The sequence below is a fragment of the Poromitra crassiceps genome (genome assembly GCF_964638095.1).
Source record: "Poromitra crassiceps genome assembly, chromosome: 10".
NCBI classification, from domain to species: Eukaryota; Metazoa; Chordata; class Actinopteri; order Beryciformes; family Melamphaidae; genus Poromitra; species Poromitra crassiceps.
This window is the reverse complement of record NC_139631.1, coordinates 30,448,605-30,472,414: the sequence shown is the minus strand read 5'-3', so window position 1 is coordinate 30,472,414 and position 23,810 is coordinate 30,448,605. Positions and strand designations below refer to the sequence as shown.

Genomic DNA, 23,810 nt, shown 5'->3' with positions numbered 1-23,810 from the left:
CTGGTATTATACCGTGCATGTTTAATTCCACCGGTTCAAACCCGATGCATGTCATGCCTGGGTAGAGGACAAGCGAGTCACCTAGGTCCTATAGGCTATATGTAGCCTAGCTAGTATAGGCTTTCTGACTGAAGTGGGAAGGCTGCAAGTCATCACCTCTTCTTTGAGACTGCTCAATTTGGATATAGCCTACTCCGAGGTAGGCTTTATCATGCTTTATCATACATAGGCCTACTGGTAGGCTATCGCAATTACTTGGATAGATGAACTGATGAAGAAAGTTGGCTATGATACAAACCTATTAGAGATAGCGGAGATAATAAATTCCGTTTGAGCCAATCGTGTGTGGACCCACCTCATTTTATTCTACATTATTCATGCCAAGAGGATTTGTGTTGATGTGTTCTGCAAGCTAATATAGTCACGACATTATCTCTAACTACCGGTTGGTTATGAATGAGAAATCGGACCCTAATTAACACAAGTTGTTTCTATTTAGGTGACATCTTCACATGGGAAAGTAGGCTAGCCATTTTCTATCGAACACCAAGTTGGACGTCGCATCCACTGGGAGGATTTATTGGACGCCGCTTTTCGTTGTGTTTCTAAATCTCCATCATGAACTACCTGCGTCGACGACTTTCGGACAGCGGTTTCGTGTCCAATCTGCCCAATGGGTACATGACTGATCTCCAACGCCCCGACCCGCCGCCGCAGCCAAGTCCCACAGCCGCAGTGTCGCCCGGGCCGACGGAGAGGCGCCAGTCCACCAGCAGCCAGCAGCTGCAGCAGCAGCAGCAGCAGCAGCCTGCAGGCGCAGGGGCCGGGTCCGGCTTCTTCTCATCCATATCCAATGCTGTCAAACAGACCACGGCTGCTGCGGCTGCAACATTATCCGAGGCAGCAGACCGGGCAGGAGTTACCAGCAGTGCCAAGATACTCCTGGTTATCGATGACCAGCAGACCGACTGGTAAGAGGGGTGCGCATAATTGCCAGAGTGGTGCCTGGTCTAGACGAAATGTGTGCCAGGTCGTGGGTTTTAGACCGTGCGTGGCCTATCCATCTATTCTAGATAGAAGGTCATTATTTCCTCCTATGGGATGACACGTGTTAACAGCCCATGGCATGGGCTCCTCACACCAGAAATACCGTGCGCAAACATTTGGCACATGCAAATTGCCTGGCTGGCGCGCAACAGATTGGAAGCAGAAGCCATTTTGACGACTTGGTAAATCATCCTTTGCTTATGTGAAGTGAAGCCCTATTGAATCTTGCATTACGCCATTAAAAAGGCACAACATTTCTTATGCATTGCTCTGATGCCACCATTCATGATGATGCAGGTATTTTCAAATAGAGACGTGACTGTGCGCAGATGGTGCACGTTAGTTGGCAGTTGGCACGTTACCTGGCGTGCACCTGGCTGAAGGAGAAGCCTCCCGAGACTATAGCTCCACCTGCACAGTGCACTATCCCACGATGCAATGCCTATATGGTTCGCTCTTGCCATGGATAGCATGTTTTACTTTGCACTTCAAACCATAGGCTATATATGGCCATCTCCATGCACCATGTGATCTCTTTATTATATGATGTTGCATGATGCCATGGGAAAATGGCAGGTGTCAATTAGGATTCAAGATTTATTTTAATAGCCATAGTGAGTATCTCATATTACAAACAAGGAATTTGACTTTGTGCAGTATGGCAGTATGCAGTGCAGCGATCACATGAATAGGACAGCAGAAGATGAGGCAAACAGAAACAAATCTCAAATTATAAAGTATAAAGTGCAAAGTAAAAGTCCTTTAAACTGACATAATGGGGGGGGGGGGGGTAGGATAATAAATGTAAATGTCTATGTACATTTTAAAAAGTCCTTTAAGTGATATATAATGGGGCGGGAGGGGGGGTAGGATAGTGTCAGATTCAGCTTCTTCTTCTTGTTTCTCCCTCAGGGTGAAACTCTTCAGAGGAAAAAAGCTCCATGGTGAATTTGACATAAAGGTAGAACAGGTGGGTTGCATATGGTTACTATCTTTATTCCCTGTCACAAGAACAAATAATTACTAAAACAATGGGAACACCAAAGAGGCACAACTGGGCCACCAAGAGGAGCCAGAATGGCCTCAGTGTGTCTTGTGATCCAGCCTACAAGCATGTCAAACTCTGTTGGAGGGCTATAACATAATTCTTTAATGAAATACATCATTATTGGGTGTTAGATAGCTGAGATAGCCATTGGCTTGTTTTATTGTCATCAAACTATTCAATGGTACTTGTGCTCTGTAGATAAACATAGTCATTGGCTTCACCATAGGACGAGGTGATCCTTGAATAAATGTTGGATTTAGTGCATTTAATTAAGGTGGCTAAAGGCCAGAAAAAGACAACCACACCCACTTTTAATGTATGCATTTTGATGTAGGTATTATTTTGTGCTTATCATGCAGGTGCTATCTTTTAGTCACATGAGTCAGCTGGGGGAATCATTTTGTATGTCTATGATGTTACTACATTTTCCACAAGTTTACCCATGACAAACTGCATTTCAGTTGCTCCAACCCACGACAGGCGTCATACTAACATGCAATGAATCACATCTTGAATAAATAAAAAATGAATCATTCAGAACAATGGGAGCGTTTAATGTGTTCACAGATGGAGAGAGCACTCAGAGTGATAAATGCCCCATAAGCAAGTTCACTAATAGACTGAGCGTTGATATGTAGGGTATACTGCCTTCATTCATTTCCACTTCACAATATCTGACTGGGAGACAAATATTGATATTTTGTTTGACGGATGCCTACACCAAGGTAATTCTATGCGAAATTTACGACGGTAATCATAAGAAAGATAAATCAATTTCTTGTTGTAATAATCAATTTGGGAAGTTAATGAACAATAACGTCTAGCCGATAAAGAACATTTATCTACACAGTTATGTGTTGGCTTTTATTTATGCTGTCATCGCCCCCCCATAGCACATTCTTAGCAGAGACCTTTGAAAAGTTTTTCACTGCTTCAGGCATTTCCCATGTGTCCTACTTTTGTCCTCCTCTTTCTTGTGTTGAGAGTTTCAATTATTTCCCTTGTGGCCTCCTAACGGGTAGAACATTTTTCAAATCAAGTTTGCCATCATCTAATTGTACCTCGTTCAATCTGGCTCATACAGTAGTTGATAAAAGGGAGCAATTCAGTGCGCTCCTGCTGTGATTGTGCTCACAGTGATTTATATGTTCTTTGGTTGCGATTTACAGTACCTTGCTGTTGTTGTCCTTTTAGGCAGACTTCTCTGAGATCAACCTGGTGGCCCATGCTACAGGCACTTATACTGTGGACATTGATGCGATCAGAAACGGGCATAAGGTCACTAAGTAAGTGCACTTCAAAAAATTAATCAGCATTAAGTACAATTTTTGTACTTAATGCTGATGATGAGACACAATTTGCAGTGATGGCGAAATCCTTCCTTTCCATACCCAAAGTGCCTCGTTACTCATTCAATTTGTCTTGTAACGCAGCTTAATATTCTCCTAATGTCCTCTGTCCCCAGATCGTTTAAGCCAGACTTTGTACTGATTAGACAACATGCCTTCAGCATGGACAAGAACGGAGACCACCGGGACATGGTGATTGGCCTGCAGTATGCTGGGCTGCCAAGTGTAAACTCTTTACACTCCGTTTACAATTTCTGTGACAAACCATGGGTGGTAAGTATGAGCAAATACATCCCAACATTATCAATTTCAAACCATTCATTTAAAATCATCTTCTGGGTTTCTGCTGAACAGGTTTCTGCTTAATTTCTGGATGAAAAATCTGCCATCCTAAATATGTGTGTCTCTCTCAGTTCGCTCAGATGTCCAGACTGCACAAGCAACTCGGCCCAGAGGAATTCCCACTGATTGAGCAGGTTTACTATCCCAACCACAAGGAGATGGTGAGTACTGTGCCATCTGCTGTGCCGTCCTGCTCTCTCCTCCCCCTCCGACGTGGGACACCTTTTCATGCCAAACAAACCTTAAAGGGACACAAACATAGACAGGCCATCCTTTCTGCACGGGTCACCGAAGAGTGTTCGGAAGGTAATTCACTTCCATGTCAATATTCCATCTCAGAGAGCAGCTGAGACCAGTCTGAATTTGAGGGGAGTGTCTTCTTCTCAGTTCCCAGTAGAGACTTTGATTATCAGTGAGTGCCAAATCAACACAGACTGTGCCGCAGAGTCATCCTCTCCACCCCACCAGTCACAGGCTTCCAATACTGGGCTTGATTTCAGCCATCAACATGAATCACAAGACATTTATGGCTCCAAAACCAAGAGTAGGCTGGGCTTCAGGGTTTTTATAGAAATAGTGTATTTAAATGTTGTTTGATTTAACCTCGCATGACCAGGCTCTCTCTCAAAGGAGAAGCGCTTGGGATCTGTTACTGCTCACTTAGTATTCCGGTCTGAGGTCCGCCTGATCCGGCGCCAGATCCGACGGATCTCATTGCCTGTATCCGGCAATTTCTTTTTGGTTTGTGGTGCAGTGCTATCGTTCTATCGTGCTATTATTTGTGTGGATTAGCTACATAGCAAGATAACTCGCATCGCATTTACTGTATTTACTATGTGATTTACTGTTTTCAGAGCAGAATTGTTTTTTAGAAGATCGTTTTATAAAAAATAAAAAAAAATTGTGCTATGATGTGGAGCATTGGTAAAATAGCTTTTAAGTCTAAGGCTGTTCTGGTGCATTTGTTACAGATTACCTCCCCTGTTTTCCCCGTAGTGGTGAAGATGGGCCACGCTCATTCAGGAATGGGAAAGGTAATACTGCAGCGCCCAATAAATTATTGTGTGGAATGTGATCAAATTATTTACAGATCTCTGGATTAAAGACTAGTACATGTCATTCTTATTTTTAACCTTTCACCTTTCACCCCAGGTGAAAGTGGACAATCAATATGATTTTCAAGATATCGCCAGTGTTGTTGCTCTGACCAAGACTTATGCCACATCTGAACCCTTCATCGATGCAAAGTATGACGTCCGCATCCAGAAAATTGGCAGCAATTACAAGGCTTACATGTGAGTGAAATTAGCCTTCTGCTCTCCTCAGCTCTAGGCATTTTAAAGATCCAGCAGATGATCGTCAAATGCTACCACCAAATATTCTATAATATCGATGAAAATGGCCATTAAATGATTAAAAAGTCAATGTTCATTCTGCTCAACAGGAGGACATCAATTTCTGGCAACTGGAAAACCAACACTGGCTCATCTATGCTAGAGCAGGTGGCCATGTCAGACAAGTAAGAGCTCACTGAGGCAGCATTAGATTGGGAATCATATACTGTCTCTGTGTACTATTAGTGCTATTAGGCCTGTTTACCATGTTATTGCAGGTACCAAAGGTGGGTGGACTCCTGCTCTGAAGTCTTCGGAGGGTTGGATATCTGTGCCGTAGAGGCTCTACATGGAAAAGATGGCAAGGACTACATTATAGAGGTACTGGAAGACGATATCGTGTCATGTTCAAGATAATAATAATAATTTGTGATGAAGAGGGAAAATCCATTAAAACGGCATCTTATTCTTTCAGGTGGATGACTGTTCAATGCCACTGATTGGGGACCAACAGGATGAAGATCGCACTCAGATTGCAGAACTGGTGGTTTCTAAGATGAACCAGATTGTTCCACGCACTTTAAGCTCTTCTCCGGTCCGTGCCACAGCAGGACCACCACAGGTGCTCAAACCACTGACGCTTCATGCTTGCTCCAATAATCTTGATCATTTCCATGGGTCAGGTTCAAATGCTCCTCTGACGCAGGTCTTTGACTGAAAGCTTAGCAGTTTCATCAATAAATGTGAACTTGTGTGAAGTATCCACAAGTGTGTGGTAGGTCCATGTATCTATTGCAATGGGCCAGGTACAGAAAGATTGCCAACATCCAGACCAGTACTGGCGTCATTCAGTCCACCTGCGTTGGTGTTTAGAAATGACACCAAACTAAGGGACCATCCTTTCTGCATCTCTCGTCTGTTGAACAAGTCTCTCAGGAAGTGTGTTGTTGATCCTCTTCGCTTTCCAGATGCCATACATCTTGCATTAGAAATGGTCTTTCCTGGGTCCAGACCTTCGAATCCGCCCACTCCAACGAGTTGACTGCTTCTGGTCTGACAGCGTAACATGAAACAGTGCTTTCTCATTTTGAAAAAACGTTCGGTCCAATCAGCGGCAATAAACAGTGCAATGGACAGAACTAAAAGCCGTTGTCAAGTGAGCCAGACCTAACCACAATGGCAACCGTTATATACGAGATAGATGCTGCTATCAAGGCTGTTCTAAAAATCGAAAGGATTAAAATGACCAATTACTTTGAAATCCGAACAGCATTCAGCTTTGAAGGCATTTATTCAAAGGGGAGATTCCCCCCACTGGATTCAAGTCAGTGGATACGTTGTTGGCCTCTAGTGATTGGGTAGGGTAAATCGAATCCCCCTCGGGGATTCCCCCGACAGAAATGGTGTGGAGTTGAGACTGAAGAAGGAAATGGAGTGTAACGAGTTGACAATTCAGTCTGATCTCAGGCTAGAAATGGTCAGTTTTCTAAACCAAATTGTTGCATTGAGTCTCCATTGAAAATTATGTTCTGTCGCTCACTGGAAAATGACAATATTATCTGCTCTCTGCCCTTTTAACTCATGTGCTTTATAGAAAGCAGTTTCCCCTCAGCCCATCTCTCAGCCCAGAGTACCACAAGCTCAGCAGCGCCCCCCACCCCAGGGTAAGAGGACGACCCAACAAAATAAAGTGACAAGTGACATAATATGTTGCATTTGTATTTGTTTATATTTTCTTCATTTTCCAGGTTAAACATACATATGGGCTATGTCATAGCTACTGATGTGAGGACTGCTTCTGTTTGTCTACTTTAGGTGGTCCCCAGCAAGTTCCCCCCTCTCAGCAGCGCCCACAACCTCAAGGCCAACCTCCAGCACAGGCCCAGCAACCTGCTGCCAGTCCCGGCACCAGTGAGCCCAGCGGCCAGGCAAAGGCTAACCAAGGACCTGGAGCCCAGCAACGGCCACCAGGTCAGGGAAGTGGTCAAGGCCAGAGACCTCCATCTGGTCAGGGCTCTCCTCAGCGAAGCCAGGGAGGCTCTCCTCCAGTCCAGAGGCAACAGTCTGCCCCTCAACAGAAACCACCTCCAGGAGGCCCAGGCCAGAAAGCTCCAGGGGGTCCACCCCAGCAGCGGCCCCAGCAGCAGAGACCTGCACAGCCCCCCAGGCAGCAGTCACTGGGAGGGCAGCCCCAGAGGCCTCCTGGCCAGCCGAGCCGTCCGGGAGCGGCCACCACCCAGCAGCCCCGACCTGCTGCCCAAGGCCAGGGAGGCCCAGGAGGACGACCCCCGCTGCAGCAGAAGCCTCAGCCGCCACAGAAGCCGAGTCAGGACAACCCGGCTATGGGCAGCTCTCCACAACTAAAGTAAGTGATTTTTATTTTAAGAGTTGGAATCAGTTTGTTCAAATTTTTCATAAAGACAAATTTACAGCTGCCCCGACGACCGTGTTTCACCTTTTGCCTGTATTAAGATGTGCATGCCATTCAGTGTAACTCTATTCATGCTATTGGATGAGATAGGATCTACCTGACTGTGCATGTTCTACCGATGCTTACAAGTCCCTCTAGCAGCACATTCACACAACATACATTTCAGAATGCCTGCAGTGATCATATTACATTAAAACATTTTGAACAAGCTCACTTGAAGTTGCCCATTATTACCCACTGAATCTATCACAGTGAAAACCTACCACCAGGCAGATCAAAATAATACTATGTGATTATGTTAACTCAATTTAAAATGATCTGTGATCTTTGCTTGATTGTATTAATTCATGACATTCTAATACTGTTTGCCCTGTTGAAAAAGAGCATTTGAAATCTTGATATGATTATCAAAATATATTATTGCCATATTATGTTAAATAAGTGTGAGCGATCTCTTTCTTGATTCGCTTTCAGTCACATAATTTAAAATGTGACAACATATTTGGAACTATAGCTTTTTGCGCTTGGGCTGACCATAGCGACAAGTGGGATACTCATTAAATAAAGATCCCATCGCAATAGTAGGTGTGTAACCCTGGTGCCCTGGGGAGTGTAACCCCGGTGCCCTGGGGGGTGTAACCCCGGTGCCCTGGGGGGTGTAACCCCGGTGCCCTGGGGAATGTAACCCCAGTGCCCTGGGGGGTGTAACCCCGGTGCCCTGGGGAATGTAACCCCGGTGCCCTGGGGAGTGTAACCCCGGTGCCCTGGGGGGTGTAACCCCGGTGCCCTGCGGGGTGTAACCCCGGTGCCCTGCGGGGTGTAACCCCGGTGCCCTGGGGGGTGTGACATGCATCACTTTGCATGCAGAAAATTAATTCACAATTCATATAATAATAATGTTACCTTGAAATAAGGTAATAATGTATGACCATACTAGAGGAATGCGCTTTTGCCTTCTCTCTCTCTCTCTCTCTCTCTCTCTCTCTCTCTCTCTCTCTCTCTCTCTTCTCTCTCTCTCTCTCTCTCTCTCTCTCTCTCTCTCTCTCTCCCTCCCCCCCTCTCTCTTGCCATGCTCCGGTCTTATCACTCCATGGGTTTGCTGCATGACTTTAATAGCCTCTTCCTCTCCTCTATTGCCATTTTCCTCTCTTCATAGCAAGTCCAAGTCTCTTACCAATACCTTCAACATTCCAGAAACCCCGGCACCGCGGGCCAGCCTTAGCCAAGAAGAGGTGAAGGCTGAGACCATACGCAATCTACGCAAATCTTTTGCCAGTCTCTTCTCAGACTGAGATGGCATAAGCCCCGCCCCCCTTCCTGCTGACAGAAAGACGGACAGCAGACTGAAGGGCAGATTCCTTCTTTCCCCCCAACGAACATGGACCAACTGGACGCCACCTCCTAATCATGGACATTGACCCTGAAAGGAACATGTACACACAAAACACATACTGCCTAAAATAGTTTCAATATTTTAAAAGGATAAAATAGATCAATATAGGCACTATACGTCTGAAACATTCCTTGCCTCGCTCAAGCTCAAGTAACTCATCCAGTCATTTTGTCTCATCCTGTGCGAGCGTACACGCTCACATATGCCACATACATTCATACACTCAGCACACACGCACAAGCACGAATATGCATGCACAAACCATCACATATGCACAAACCAATACCCACCAAAAAGAACAAAAACGAAGCAACAACAAAATAGTATTCCCACTTGTCAAATCACCGGGATTTTTACGTTCAAAGTTTAGTTGGTCCTCAACTTGAATCATTCTGTAACAATTAACCAACTCAGCACAGCTGCGCACATATAGGATGTCCAGTGTTAGCCAATGCTAGATCTGTTTGAGCTGTTGACCGCTCATGGTGATGTTTTAGCTGCATGTCAACAGGAGGCAATGGTCGCAATTTCCAACTCCTGACATTGGCGCTTGTAACTGTGTCGTCACATGTAGTTGAAGTAGTTAGTATAGTAGCCTAGTAGTAGCCATTGTGAGAATGTCGTCGTTGCCACTTTATTTCGTTTTTTTTTTGTTGCACAAGAACAGAAGCCCGAAAACGCTCCACCTTGAAAGGATGCCTTATGCAGACAAGAGTTCAGTCAGATCAAATGGAGTTGTCTCAGGGATTTCCAAATGATTGTGACGCTCGTGTCGGGGTGAGGGTCTTCCATTGCGACTCTATGCGGTTGCTGATAATGAAGGAAAAGCATGTTTTTAACCCTTGTACAGTGTTGGTACATTTTGGGCTAGTGCAGTGTAATTTTCTGTGTGCGCATTGTTATAAATGTGATATAAATGGTCAAATGGCGATGAATTTTGAAATTGGGTGGGGGATTGGGGCATATATCAAGGATTTTCACACTTCAGTGCCTCAGCTCATTTTTGGCCCCGGGAATCAAAAATGTTTACTGCATTTATGTTATATCCAGAAATGAATAGATAGATTCCCCATTGAAAACCACTATAAAGTGCAAAAAAGTGCTATTTTTGAGCTCCAAGACACTTTTTACAAAAAAGCATTTTTTTATGACTTCCTCCAGATATTTTGGACATAAGGCTTCAAAATTATGGTTTTTAATATTTTTCAGCAGATTGCAACATTTTCTCATGTATGGCATGCATCTATAAAGTGCAAAAAAGTGCTATTTTTGAGCTCCAAGACACTTTTTACAAAAAAGCATTTTTTTATGACTTCCTCCAGATATTTTGGACATAAGGCTTCAAAATTATGGTTTTTAATATTTTTCAGCAGATTGCAACATTTTCTCATGCATCTATTGCAATCAATTTAGCTGGTTTCTGTTTGTGCTGCATTATGGACCACTACAGCCCAATGGAATAAATAATTTCAGCTAAAATGGTGTTCATATGGATGTGTGTGTGTGTGTGTGTGTGTGTGTGTGTGTGTGCGCGCACACACACACACACACACACACACAAGCAACTTGAGCTGTCCCCCCACCCCCCCACCAAAGCCCCATCCCGATGTGTCCTGATCATGCACATACTAGGCTAGACAGAGTCTGTTTATGACCTGCATCAGAATGACAGAATGCACCCTTGGCCGGTCAAGGAAATGGTCAATTACTAAAAACTGGCATTGAAAGGGTTGAAATTCTGAAAAGTAATGAACATTGAGACATGAGATTGAGCAAACATGAGATTGAGCAAAAAAGGAAAAAAAGATTCTCCCTCTATTGTTGTTGAGGCCAAAAATGGTTAGTACTTGCCCAGAAGGACTCACTCTAATTGCCCAAAAATGGTGAATTAGATGGTCTAAAAAAATATACAGTGCATTTTTTTTTTAAATTGTCACTGAATAAAAAGTAACAATGGAACAAAATAAATATTGGTAATAATCTTTTACATAGACCCCACTGTGATAATCCCACCCAAAAACATTCCCTTTGGATTATATTTTGTGCAGAGATTGTGGAAATCTGTAAAAGCAGCAAGTGAAACTGTTTATAGTCAAGACAAACTGGCTTATAATGGGTTACATTTCTGAAAATGAATAAATATTTTTGGTATGTATAGCTTCATCTGAAGGTAAAATGTTTGAAAGAAAAAAGAAAAAAGTTTTTTTTTTTTTTTTTACCATTCTTATCATTAGAAAAATAATTAGCCAAAACAGGACAATGGGAGGGGCATAACAATGAAGGGTAAGTATTAGTTAGCAGTGTACAAGGGTTAATGAAGTAGAATGTATTTTATTATTTGAGATGCATTTGCACAGAGAGTACAACAAAATAATACTTGAATATACTGGCAAACGTTGATTCGTCTGCCTGTTGACAAAGCAACAACAACCGCAGTGTTCCTTCTCTGGGATGCTGCTGTGTCTCTGATGGGTACAGTGCATTAAGATACAGCATCGTCAGGGTTGGGAAGTAACAGAGTGTATGAGATTACAATATTCTGATTGCAATAATAACTAGGTAACTGTTCAGTTACAGTTACTTAAAAATATATATGAAACAATTGGGATTACTCGCAAGCATGTTTGAACAGAACAAACATTTACCGATTTCAAAGGCAAAGCAAAAGCATCCGACAGCAATCAAACTACATTACTGAACTTAGTGGTAGTACAGTAACGTAGTGGATGATGTTATGTAGGCTTTTAGCAGGTAATCAGTGCAAGAAATATCACGCTCTTCCCCCGCTCATTTCTAGCGTGCCTCACACGCTCGCAGTTGAGCAATTGTGCGGAACCGCCGGCCGCCTTATTATAGTAGTGAGATATTGTAATTTTGCATTTAATTGACCCCATTTTGAAATACTCCGACCCGGAGTCTGTATCATATGGTGCAGCAGAGATCTGCTTCCATGTCTGGCTCTCCGTTTTCAAAAGGCCCAAGGCCTGCGAGCAGAGGGCATACTCCAAAGCACACAGCCAAGGAATGTTACATGGTTCATCTATACAATAAAGGTAGAACAAAATGTGTATAGGAATAGGAATGTCAGCTGTGGGATGTACCCACCACCACCCCTTCAAAGCACTGACAACCCTTTTGATCATTGTTCAGAAAGTCCTGAAACACGTCTACAAAGTTTCTGTTTCTTGGCACTGAACATGTCTTCCAAAAAGAATGCTTTCTGTCCCAATGTGGGATATAGTATGGCAATATCACGCTTTGTAGAGAAGACCCAATAGCCAAGACTTTGTTGAGGAGCCCCAATTCCCCCGCAGATTCTCCATGCTGCCTGTGTATATCAGATTTATCCATGCTGCCTGTGTATATCAAGTCTATTTGTGTCTCCACAGTGACCCCTTGTGATAAATGGTGCATAAGTGTGTGAATGTTGTTCTGTAACTGGTCAAACCAAATAGATGTGTTGTACAGAGCTCTGAGTGATGCAGATTGTCGCCTTTATCCCCTGCTGCTATCTGTGCTTGTCAATATTATGTGTCCCCAAGCGTTATTTCTGCATTACGATTTGATTATTATTTGTGATTTTTTTCTTCTTCTTTTTTTCTTTTCTTTTCTACAAATCAAGACTACCTGAAGGCTTGTGGGTTTATGCATTAGCTTTTGTTTCAGGGTATCAATGTAAAAAAAAAAAAATAGTGCTGTTAGTATATGATTGTCAGGTTTATCGTGGCACACAGCCTACTGCCAAAGGAGTTAATGAGACGAGCCTCATGTAATTGTTACACTGAGTGTGTAACTTATAAAATTTAGTAATCTAAATTAGCATGAAAGGCCATTCTGTCAATCGGTAGTCTCTCAAGCCAGTCTATCTCTTTCACAATCATCGAATACTCCAGAGACAGTCTGTACTTTAGCCCGTAAAAAAAAACTAAAAAACTTCAGACCGGAGGAAGTTTGATGGTATTCGACCAATCACGACACATGTAAACAAAACCGATGCAGGTGATTGGAGAAATTTAGCGGATGTGCTCGCCTTTGGCGGATGCCCTGCCTTATTTCCGTTTTGACAGACCAGAGGAAGTTCGATTATTTGTCACCCTCATTTTTGATATTCATGGGCATTTTCTTTTTAAAGGTTTACATTATTTATAGTGGATATATTTTAATGTGAATGTACACCTTTTGATTTTGTTTTTATAGCTAGTTTCACTTTTTTCTAAATGCATAGTATAATCATTTTGAAAAGATATCTCTGATGAATTGGAGTGGAATCGATTGTCAGTTGATGCCTGCCAGATGTAAAAACATAAAGATAAATGTAAGTGCAAGAAACAGAAGCTGAGATTTTTGTTAATCAAAAAATAAGATAATGCATAATGTAAATCATGGTGGAGTATTGAATTCAATGTAAAACAACAACAATTACTTGATGTTATATGCAATGTAGCTATATTATGTGAAAATAAATGTTATCAAAACACACAAGTCCAATAAAGTATATGATCATTGACCAACAATGACTATGCTTTATTATTCTTTATTGTTAAACTGATTGACATTTCTTACCCTATCACTGTTGATGTTTGTTCAATCACTGGTTTCTTTGTTTTGAGTATAGAACATCATTCAGTGTTTATTGTAGTTATTGCAGGTGTTCAACGATATCACAATTATAAGAGGATATCAATTATGTATCAATAGAAACCCAGATCTACAATCAGTTCAAGAAATTAATTGAAAATAAATCAGGGTAAACTAATGAGGAAATGTCCTCAAGGCGTTCCTGAGATATCGCTTTTACAAGGATGGTGTGGTCACAGTGACCTTGAACTTTGACCTTTAACCACCAAAATATATGCAGTTCAGAGGGACGGACGCACATCATCATTCCTCCCTATGGGGGAAGCCATTCTCTAAAAACGATACGATACCTACTTTATTGTCAAAGCAAGTCTGAAATTGATCTTGCAGCTCCATTTACATCACAAAAAGACAAACATTAAGAAAGATAGATACATACAGTACAAAGATAGATACAGTACAAGATGATACATAGGCCTACAGTACAAAGATACATACAGTAGATTCAACATAACATTGCATTCACAGAAGACAATATTCAAGGCATGGGCCTAACATGCTTACATTTGATTTGGGATTAATGGCCAATGGGGGAGGGTGTTTACGATGATGAAAAATGTGTAAATGGAAAAGACTGTGAAACTCAATTGCTCTAAAAATGGCCTACTTCCACCAATAAAATGTGATGACAAAAATTATCCAGCAGTGCAGTTTTCTGGATGACGATGACGTGGAAATCAAACCCACGTCATCACAGAAGCTTCCTAGGTGACTTAGCAGTTAATTTGTCAGTGAACATCAAACACACAAACTTCAGTAGTAAGTCCAAATAGGTTGAAAGCAAGAGTGGATAAGCATCATGCCATCAGCTGAGCACAGAATCCCGCTCCCTTATAAGGCAATTATCCAGCAAAGAAAACACCCTAAATTGACAAATTCAGACACTTTTCAGTGAAAGGCGAACGGGCACTGCAAAACAAGCACTGACGAGCAGGCGAATGGCAGACGAGTCCACTGCATTCAGACCCCGGCCCCTCGGAGATTCCAGGGCGGCAGGCTGCACTCTCCGCTAATAAGGCAGCTGGCTTATCTCTTACGGCTCATGCACACCATGCACACCGCCCAGCGTTTCGCTGTCGCAGACTAGAGGCGGCTTGTCTCCAGTAGCGGCTGGCAGGGCCGATTCTAGGGGGGGGCAGGGGGGGGCTATGCCCACCCAAAAATTAATCTTGCCCACCCAAAAAAAAAAAAAAAAAAAATTGTATCTCCCTTTTTGAATTCCAGCGCGACCCGAAGGTTGGAGACCACTGGTTAGTTAGTTTAGGGCACCTAACAGTAGTTATAGCTTTAATTTGATTTGAGAAATAAGCTCATCCAATGCAAAGAATATTATGGAGTTGATTATTTTAAACTATGGATGAAGGATTGTTATTTATTTGTTAGGGTAACAAAGTCAATCTGCTTTCAAAGTTTTAATTTCAGTTTGAGTTTGAATAAGACTAAAAGTCTTGTAAATATAGGTTTGAAGGCTAAATGGCAAATAGTTTTTAGCTATGGTTAAGTCTCACTGCACTAGTCTTTAATTTGATTTGAGAAATAAGATCATCCAATGAAAAGACATGTTATGGAGTTGATTATTTTAAACTGGATGAAGTATTTTTATTTAAGTCAATCTGCTTTAAAAGTAGTTTTCTTTGTCACTTTTCAGTTTGAATTTGAATAAGACTAAACGTCTTGGAAATATAGCAATAGTTTTGTAAATAGTTAGTTTGTACATAGTTTGCTAATAGTTTTGACAATAATAAGGTAAACACTGGCCTGTCACCTGAGTGAAAGTTCCTACTTACAGTTTGGTGACCCAAAACAGAATGGTGACTCCTACTGGAACAATTTGGTTCAGTGTTTATTCCTGTGTTGCTGTCTGTTGTAGTGTAAAACGACTAAAGGGAGAGCAGGTGGTTACATGAAAGTGAGTGAGAAAAGGAGAAGATACTGAATAATGACATCACAACAGTATAATCCTAATGTTAATTTAAAATTAAATATTCTTGGATGAAAGTCCAAAAAACGTCAAATTTTCTTCGGCGCTGCCCTTACAGGCAGCACCAAGAGTCCATTCCTACCTAAAAGTACTTCCAGCGCCACTGAATATAATGCAATTTAATCCCCATCCCCGAACCCACAACCTCTGGCAACCTACCGCCAAAGTTGCCCCCTACCAGCCCACCCTAGAGTGGCAGGCTAGATACGGGCCTGGCGGCTGGTGCATTTTTGTCCAGGGAGGGCTATACCAAATATAGTAGGCCTGGACGATGGGGTTGAAATCAATATGATAATCATAAGGATTCTTCTCAATATCAATAGCATACAGTATGTTTCACGTATGCAAAATCAGTGTTCATCTCATTGAACTGAATGGTGATGTCAAACAAACCATATATTTTCAAATAATATTCCTGCCATACCTCATTTGATCAGTTTTTAAGTAACATTTGCTTGTCATCATCAATTTAGACAGCAGAAATGTCACTATTAAAATAACTTTGTATCATCACGATGATTCCACTGAAAGACAACAAACAATAATAGGCTATTGAATTATCGTCCAACTTGACGTTACTAGCTACTAGAAACGTCTGAAAAAGACCCGAGTGTATGGTGCCATGGCACGAGTCCGATACCTCACGAGTCCGACACCTCATGAGTCCGAAAAAAGAGGCTAACTTCCCCCAGACCCTAACCCAAAACCTAACCTCTCCCACCCCCACGCCTAAACCTAACCTCCCCCAGACCCTAACCCAAAACCTAACCTCTCCCACCCCCACGCCTAAACCTAACCTCCCCCAGACCCTAACCCAAAACCATGAGGTGTCGGACTCGTGAGGTATCGGACTAGGGGGCAGTCCCCGAGTGTATTTACTTCCTCTGTCTGTAGCCTGTTGTTTAATGGCGAGCTCAGGGTGATCTGGTCCAAGCTCTTTCACTCGATGCTTCTCCTGTAAAGTCCGTCTCTCAAACGGCATCGTTTTGAGTGACCCATTGAGCTACCCATCTACGTCACGACACTCACTCTATACCTGACCCCAGGCGTGGACTGCATAATCGGGCACGTCGGGCAAATGCCCGGTGGCCTGGCCTGGCCTGGCCTGCAAAAAAAAAAAAAAAAAAAAAAAAAACAGCAGGCCAGGCGCCGCCTACTGGTTTACTAGTGGTTTTATTAATTTATTCACGGTTAAAGTGGGTGCATCTCATTGTAAAATTGGACTCGGCCCAAATCTGGCTTCAAACGGCCCAAATCTGGCTTCAAACGGCCCAAATTGGGCTTCAAACGGCCCAAATCTGTCTTCAAACGACCCAAATTGGGCTTCAAACAGCCCAAATTGGGCTTCAAACGGCCCAAATCTGGCTTCAAATTACCCAAATTGGGCTTCAAACGGCCCAAATTGGGCTTCAAACGGCCCAAATTCTTCGCCTGCCGTTCGGACGCCGGCATATCGGCCTGGCCTGCTTGGTATCTAATGCCCGGCCTGAATTATGATCCCAGTCCGCCCCTGCCTCACCCCACCTCCACCTGGTCGCTAGATACGTGCGAACAGAGCCCTCCCAAATCCCTTTGTTTTTGAGAGTGAACAGCACATGTGCAACTTACACAGATCCTCTGATCTGCACCATCTGCACTGGTGGAAACCGGAAGTCCCCGGACGGCGTCCATGGAAATTCGGTGCAAGAAAATATTGACCCAAAAACAGTACACATGTAGATCATTATGAATCTACATATTTATTGCAGATTATATAGGCTACTCACTATCTAATATTCACCTCGCTCATAAAAAATATATATATATATATATATATATATATATATATATATATGTGAGCCGGGCGGTGAGACAATGTTTTGTATTTCTTTGTTCTTTCTTTTGCAGTGTTTAATTATTTTTGAGTTGTTATGTTTCCTTTGGAAGTGATGCATGCTTTTATTTTCTAGACGTGGTTTTGTGTTAATTGTCTCAAGCTTGACCACCACTGCACACCTGTTGTCTATTGGCACCAATCTGTGACAAGACAGGCAGTGCGGGCGGCCTATTAGAAAATAGATGGAACTGAGCTGACCAATTAAACAGCACCAGAGGAGGGACTTGACCTGTTTGGGAAAGTATATAAACTGTCGATACAGGAAGGCACGAGAGAGGAACATGCAGTGACTGACAGTGGGACGCAGAGGCAGTGGCAGATCGCAGTGGCAGCAGCAGCAGACCTGAAGCAGCAGCAGCAGACCTCAAGCAGCAGACCTCAAGCAGCAGACCTGAAGCAGCAGACCTGAAGCAGCAAACCTGAAGCAGCAGACCTAAGCAGCAGACCTGAAACAGCAGACCTAGCAGCAGACCTGAAGCAGCAGACCTTGCAGCAGCCCAGCAGCAGCAGACCAGAAGGAGCAGTGGGCTGGACCGAAACTCAACCCAAACCCAGCCTTGGAGCACCGCTCGCTAGCGGCCAGCAGAGGGAGAGTGTAAACTCTCCCTTCCGCGTAAGTCTTTGACCTCCTCGGTGTTCCATGTGCTTGTGGTGTAGACGTGTCATAAGCAGGATATCAGCAAAGGACGGTTGACTCCCCTACAGTTTGTGTCTGCAGGTCTGACCAAGGAGGAGAGGAGACCCCCTGCACGGCGGACTCCGGATTCCCCCCCAGTCATCCAGCACGAGCACTTTATGGGCTTGGCCCAGAGTTTTAGCTGGACCATTTGAGTTGCTGTATTTTAACGAAGACATTTTAGCTGCTGCAGTTTTAACCCCCTGTCTTTTATTTTTAGACCTAGGTGATTATCGTTGTTGCATTTTATATTTTAGCCATTAAAAAAACTGTTACTCCTTGCACTGCGTCCTTGTTCACCTTTTTTGATACACCACTGTTTTTAACTGCTCTCCACCCGATGAAACGAACCTGGTTTTAGATCCTTGTTGTGTTATCTAAGAAGAGTCCTAGGCTCTTCCAACCTAGGTGGCGTTGTCGGTGTTTTAAATTGAGTCCACGCCTACTAGCCCACCACGGGCGTCACATATATATATATATAACGTTTTATTTCCCCCTCCTTCTAGTGGGTATAGACCAAATCAGCGGGGATGTTTACATTTACTTCCGGTTACCCCTGGGTCCACACCTTATAATGGCGGTGGACGGCACAAACTGACGTGTTGAAGACAAAAACAGACAAAGAAGACAAAAATGGTTCGTCCGTGTTTTGTTGTTGTTTAATATCATTCATAACAACACTTTCACTAACGTTAGTGGAGACCAGACTAGCTAATTTACCTGTTGGACCAGACCAGAGTAGACTTGAAGCTAAATTAACGTGGCGTCAGTAGCTCTGTCTGTAACGTTAACGAGTCTGCAAAAAAACAGCGAGTTTGACAGACAAACAAACGTTATTAGCTAGCTAACACTACATAAAACAAACACAGAAGAAAGGCTAGATACGTCGGACAAGCATGTTTACCAACCGTTTAACCATTTAAATTGAAAGTAGTTGGCCGAAAACAACGAGAGGGTTTGACAGCATTTATTTGACAACACGCACATTTAAACCTGCCGCCTTCCCCAAGTGGTACCCGGAAGTAAATTTGTTTACATGGTGACGTCACGGTGATTTGGTCTATAGGTGGGGCTGTCTGCCAACAGATTCTCACGGGCAATCAAATGGCTGTAGCGGGCACATCTTTAAAGCGTGAAGATACAGTGAAGACACTGGTATATATGAAACTAGAAGACCTAATGCATCCACTGGTACCAAGCATGACATGCTAGCTTGTCAGGAAGGGGGCTGATAACACTCCACATGTAGGCTAGATTTTGTGAATAATTAACATTATACACGTCATAATGACAGTCTGAAGTTTTAAGTAGGTCAAGAAGGCGGGGTGGGGGTGGGAGGTGGGGACCCGTAGAGTTCCCGACTTGGAACTCTCAAGAGAGCTCGGTCGAATCCCGACCCAAATAACCCTAACCCCTGAATCACTGATGATGTCTTACCCATTGATGATGTCATCATGCCCCACATGTTAGATGATGTCATACCTACATCTCCCCATGAGTACAAACTGTTAGATGATGTCATGACTACATCACTATCTGCCTACGTCACTGGACGCTTTTAGGTTGTCATCATTGGGTGGTCGACGGTGATGATGTCATAATTCATAAATGTCTTAAATCATGTCGTCTCTGATGGCCTTACTGATGATGTCACAACGCAGTGTGATGTCATAGTCGGGACCTATAAGGGTGTGCTCTGCAAGTCCTGTGTAGTTGTTAAGAGTAACCTCACGGCAACCTTCTGCACAGTTCCCATCTCTTTCCCATCTTTGCAGACAAGTGCTACAGCGTTCCAAGTTATCGAGACTTCAGTTTACCAAGTGTGTCTTGGACATTAAGTATCAGCACGTAAATCCACCAGTGGTGGCCAGAGCGATGACATCATCATCGCATGGTGACCAGAGCGATGACCTCATCTTCGTCGAGTGGTGGCCAGAGAGATGATGTTATCATCATCATCGAGTGGTGGCCAGTGGTGACTGATGATGTCACAACCGCAAACGCCGCCATCATCGAGTGGTGGCCAATGATGTCATAACTTTCTCTTACCCATTGTGACATCATAAGTTATGTCATAAATCCTCCCCTGCTGGTGGTATAAATAGGACCAGTTAGTAAGTTTTTTTTCAGGTTCACTGAGAAATAAAATGTCTTCCAGATCAGAGGACGATCTCTCCTGTCCTGTATGCGTTAACATCTTTAAAGATCCTGTCCTCCTGTCATGTGCCCACAGCTTCTGTAAAGACTGTCTGCAGAGGTGGTGGACACAGACACTAGTACATGAGTGTCTATTGTGTAGGGAAATATCTTCAGAGACTGAACCACCTCGTAACTTGGTGTTGAAGAACCTGTGTGAGGCTTTCATACTGGAGAGAGATCAGAGAGCTTCAGCAGGATCTGAGCTTCTCTGCAGTTTGCACTCTGAGAAACTCAAGCTCTTCTGTCTGGACCATCAGCAGCCAGTGTGTCTCATCTGCCGAGATTCAGAAACACACACCGACCACAGATTCAGACCCACCGAGGAATCTGCACGGCATCACAAGAATGAACTTCAGGAGTCACTGAAGCCCTTAGAGGAGAAACTGGAGCTCTTTAATGAAGTTAAAGAAAACTGTGATCAAACAGCAGAACACATTAAGGTCCAGGCCCGACGCATAGAGAGGCAGATTAATGAAGAGTTTAAGAAGCTTCACCAGTTTCTACAAGAGGAAAAGGAGGCCAGGATCGCTGCACTGAGGGACGAAGAGGAGCAGAAGAGTCAGATGATGAAGGCTCTGTGCAGAGAGATAGCTGCTCTTTCAGACATATCCTACAAGGCTACACTGGAAAGAGTCCAGCATCCCTTGCTGGAGGTTCCAGAGCTTGTCTTAGGAGCTCTGATAGATGAGGCCAAACACCTGGGCAACCTGAGCTTCACAGTCTGGGACAAGATGAAGGAGATGGTCTCCTACACTAGTGTGATTCTGGACCCAAACACTGCCCATCCAGAACTCATCCTGTCTGAAGATCTGACCAGTATGAAAGGTGGAGACAGACAGGAGCTTCCTGACAACTCAGAGAGGTTTGACTGGGGCTGGTGGCATGTCCTGTGCTCTGAGGGCTTTAACTCAGGAACTCACAGCTGGGATGTTGAGGTTGGAAAATGGTGGTCACTGGGTGTAGCAGCAGAGTCTCAGCAGAGGAAGGGAGTCCTAGATTCTGGAGTGGGTGGATTAGTGTTAGGCTTCTTTGATGGTGAATACAAAGCACACTCTCCATCAGATCCAACCGCTGTTCTCCCAGTGAAGAAGAAACTCCAGAGGGTCAGAGTGAGTCTGGACTGGAACAGAGGAACGCTGTCATTCACTGATCTTGATACCAATACACACATACAGACCTTCACACACACCTTCACTGACAGGATGTTTCCGATCATTACCTCTTTGGATAAACTGAAGATATTACCAGTGAAGGTCTCTGTAACAGTGAATTAAACAGTCTGCGCACTGTCCCTCATGGTGAATTCGATCCCACATTCCTCTACAACCTACCATGCTGTCCCCCACGCTCGTGCTGTCCCCTGCGCTCCACTGGACCACTCAGGCCACACCATTGTTCATTTGATTCCCATATACAGACAGCAATTAAAACTCGCAAACCTGTTGCTTGGACTCTATATTGTGACATCATTGAGATGTCATCAGTGATGCAAAGTTGAGCAATTGTGCGCTGAGCATGCCAAGGGCAGGCGAGGCCATGCTGCAAATGCAAGCTGCAGGGCGGGTGAGCCCCTGCAGCAGGCGAGAATAGGAATCGAGCATGCATAGCGCCCGAGATTTCTAATGTATACATATTATGACGTTTTAACCCAATCCGATTTGATTATCGTTATTGTTGTCTAGGGGCGCACTGGATCAACACTCACACCCTGAAATATGGAACGTTACACAGGCTGGGTTGTCAATGAAAGAGAGTGCACTTACTCGGCTAGTGGGCCGCTTCTGGTCTGGGAGCGCTTCTCCGGCCAGCTCTGCTCTGCTGGTCGTGCATGAGGAAACCCACAATTGCCTCCTACCATTAGGTGGGTCCTAGTCTCGCTGGCCAGCCTCCTCTCCCTTCCGTCTGAGGAGTCTGGTGCCGCAGGTCTCCATAACTGGGATAAACCCTCCCCTGCTCTACTCTGCTCTCCCATTGGAGCGACTGTTTCGGTGGCAGCCAGATTCAGGGGCGGCTTTAGCTCAGGAGGTAGAGCGGGTCGGCCAATGACGCAAGGGTTGGCAGTTCGATCCCCGCTCCCTCCCAGCTGCTGTCGTTGTGTCCTTGGGCAAGACACTTAACCCTCCTTGCCTCGTATGATTGCTATGAATGTAGACATGAATGATGGTGGTCGGAGGGGCCGTTGAGCGCAGATGTGTGGCTGCCACGCTTTCGAACCACCGGTACGAATGGTGTGAACGAATAATGATTCTGTGAAGCGCTTTGAGCACTTGGAAAGGCGCTATATAAATCCAATCATTATTATTATTATTATGTCCGCTCCCGGCTTATTACAAGCTCTGTCATTGGCTCCGACCATGTCAATCAGAGCGGCTTCCCTCCTCCCTGTGTGTCGCTGTAAATAGTGCCCTGCCGCCGCAGTGAAAACAACAACGCTAGCAAGCTAACAGCAAAAACCTACACGCTAGCTAGTTGCTACACGCTGAAAACGGCAAGTTGGATTGTTTGAAACTATTTTCCAAGGGCACTGCCGCTAAGCGCCACCCATCGCAATCCCACTATGGAGACCTGCGGCACCAGACTCTTCGGACAGAAGGGAGAGGAGGCTGGCCACTGTGGTAGCGAGTGGATTGGTTAAACTCACTTCCCAGTATAAAGGCATGTTAATCAGCTCCGCCAAGGGAGCTAGCTCTCTTGGTGTTGCGGTTAACATGTCGGACTCCCAAGCCGAAGGTCGGCGGTTCATATCCCACCCCTGGCAAGCCCTTAACATGGGTTGCTGCAAGTACCACCTACACAACGCCGTTACACTTGCAAATGAAAAATATAAAAAATATAAAATTAAAAATACAATAGGAAACCCGGTCATCTGGGAATGGAGACTATGGACATTGAAAAGACAAGATTATATGGACTGCATTTTAATACACCCTGTGATGTATATGAATGAACAAATTTATGATTGCACTTGAGAAAATAAATAAAAAGTAAAAAAAAATAAAAAAATACAATAGGCTACAGCACATAGGCCTAGCTTCCCCCCCCCAGTCCAGCCATTTGTTCCAGGCCAGTGAAGTCCCAACAATCTACAAAAACATGCAATAATATAAAATCATAGATAAAAAGTTGAATCATACACAATCAATAAAACCAAAAGTAAAATATATAATTATAAATACTCGTAAAAAACCCACAACAAGAAAGTAAAACGCCAATCTACAAAAACATGCAATAACATAAAAGTAAAATCACACAATCACCCATCACAACAAATAAAACCAAAACTAAAATATATAATTATAAATACTCATAAAACCCAAATAGAATAATAAATTTAAACATCCCAACAACTGTTGGGATGGTGAATATAAACACTGGCTGATAAACTTATGCTACAGGCATAGCCTGTGACGTCACGTTGAAGGCTGGTTTACCCAGGCTAAACTGTTGGTACTGCAGGCTGGATGAAGTTGGAAGCTGCATAAAACATTTTAAAACC

The 23,810-nt window shown here is 43.7% G+C and overlaps 2 protein-coding genes across 2 annotated transcripts; both read left to right on the top strand.

Annotated features, from left to right (window-relative positions):
• Positions 1-618: 618 nt before the first annotated feature.
• On the top strand, positions 619-8,843 carry syn1 (synapsin I; the record flags this gene model as incomplete). The annotated part of the gene is made up of 13 exons (XM_083644283.1): positions 619-971; positions 1,960-2,017; positions 3,290-3,381; positions 3,561-3,717; positions 3,858-3,947; positions 4,758-4,820; positions 4,939-5,081; positions 5,231-5,305; positions 5,399-5,501; positions 5,596-5,742; positions 6,715-6,784; positions 6,936-7,485; positions 8,708-8,843. 13 exons carry the CDS (start codon positions 619-621, stop codon positions 8,841-8,843), a joined length of 2,037 nt encoding a protein of 678 aa, XP_083500409.1.
• Positions 8,844-20,262: 11,419 nt separating this feature from the next.
• On the top strand, positions 20,263-21,588 carry LOC310783873 (zinc-binding protein A33-like; the record flags this gene model as incomplete). Its single annotated transcript, XM_083644774.1, has 1 exon — positions 20,263-21,588. One exon carries the CDS (start codon positions 20,263-20,265, stop codon positions 21,586-21,588), a length of 1,326 nt encoding a protein of 441 aa, XP_083500900.1.
• Between the last annotated feature and the right edge of the window lie 2,222 nt (positions 21,589-23,810).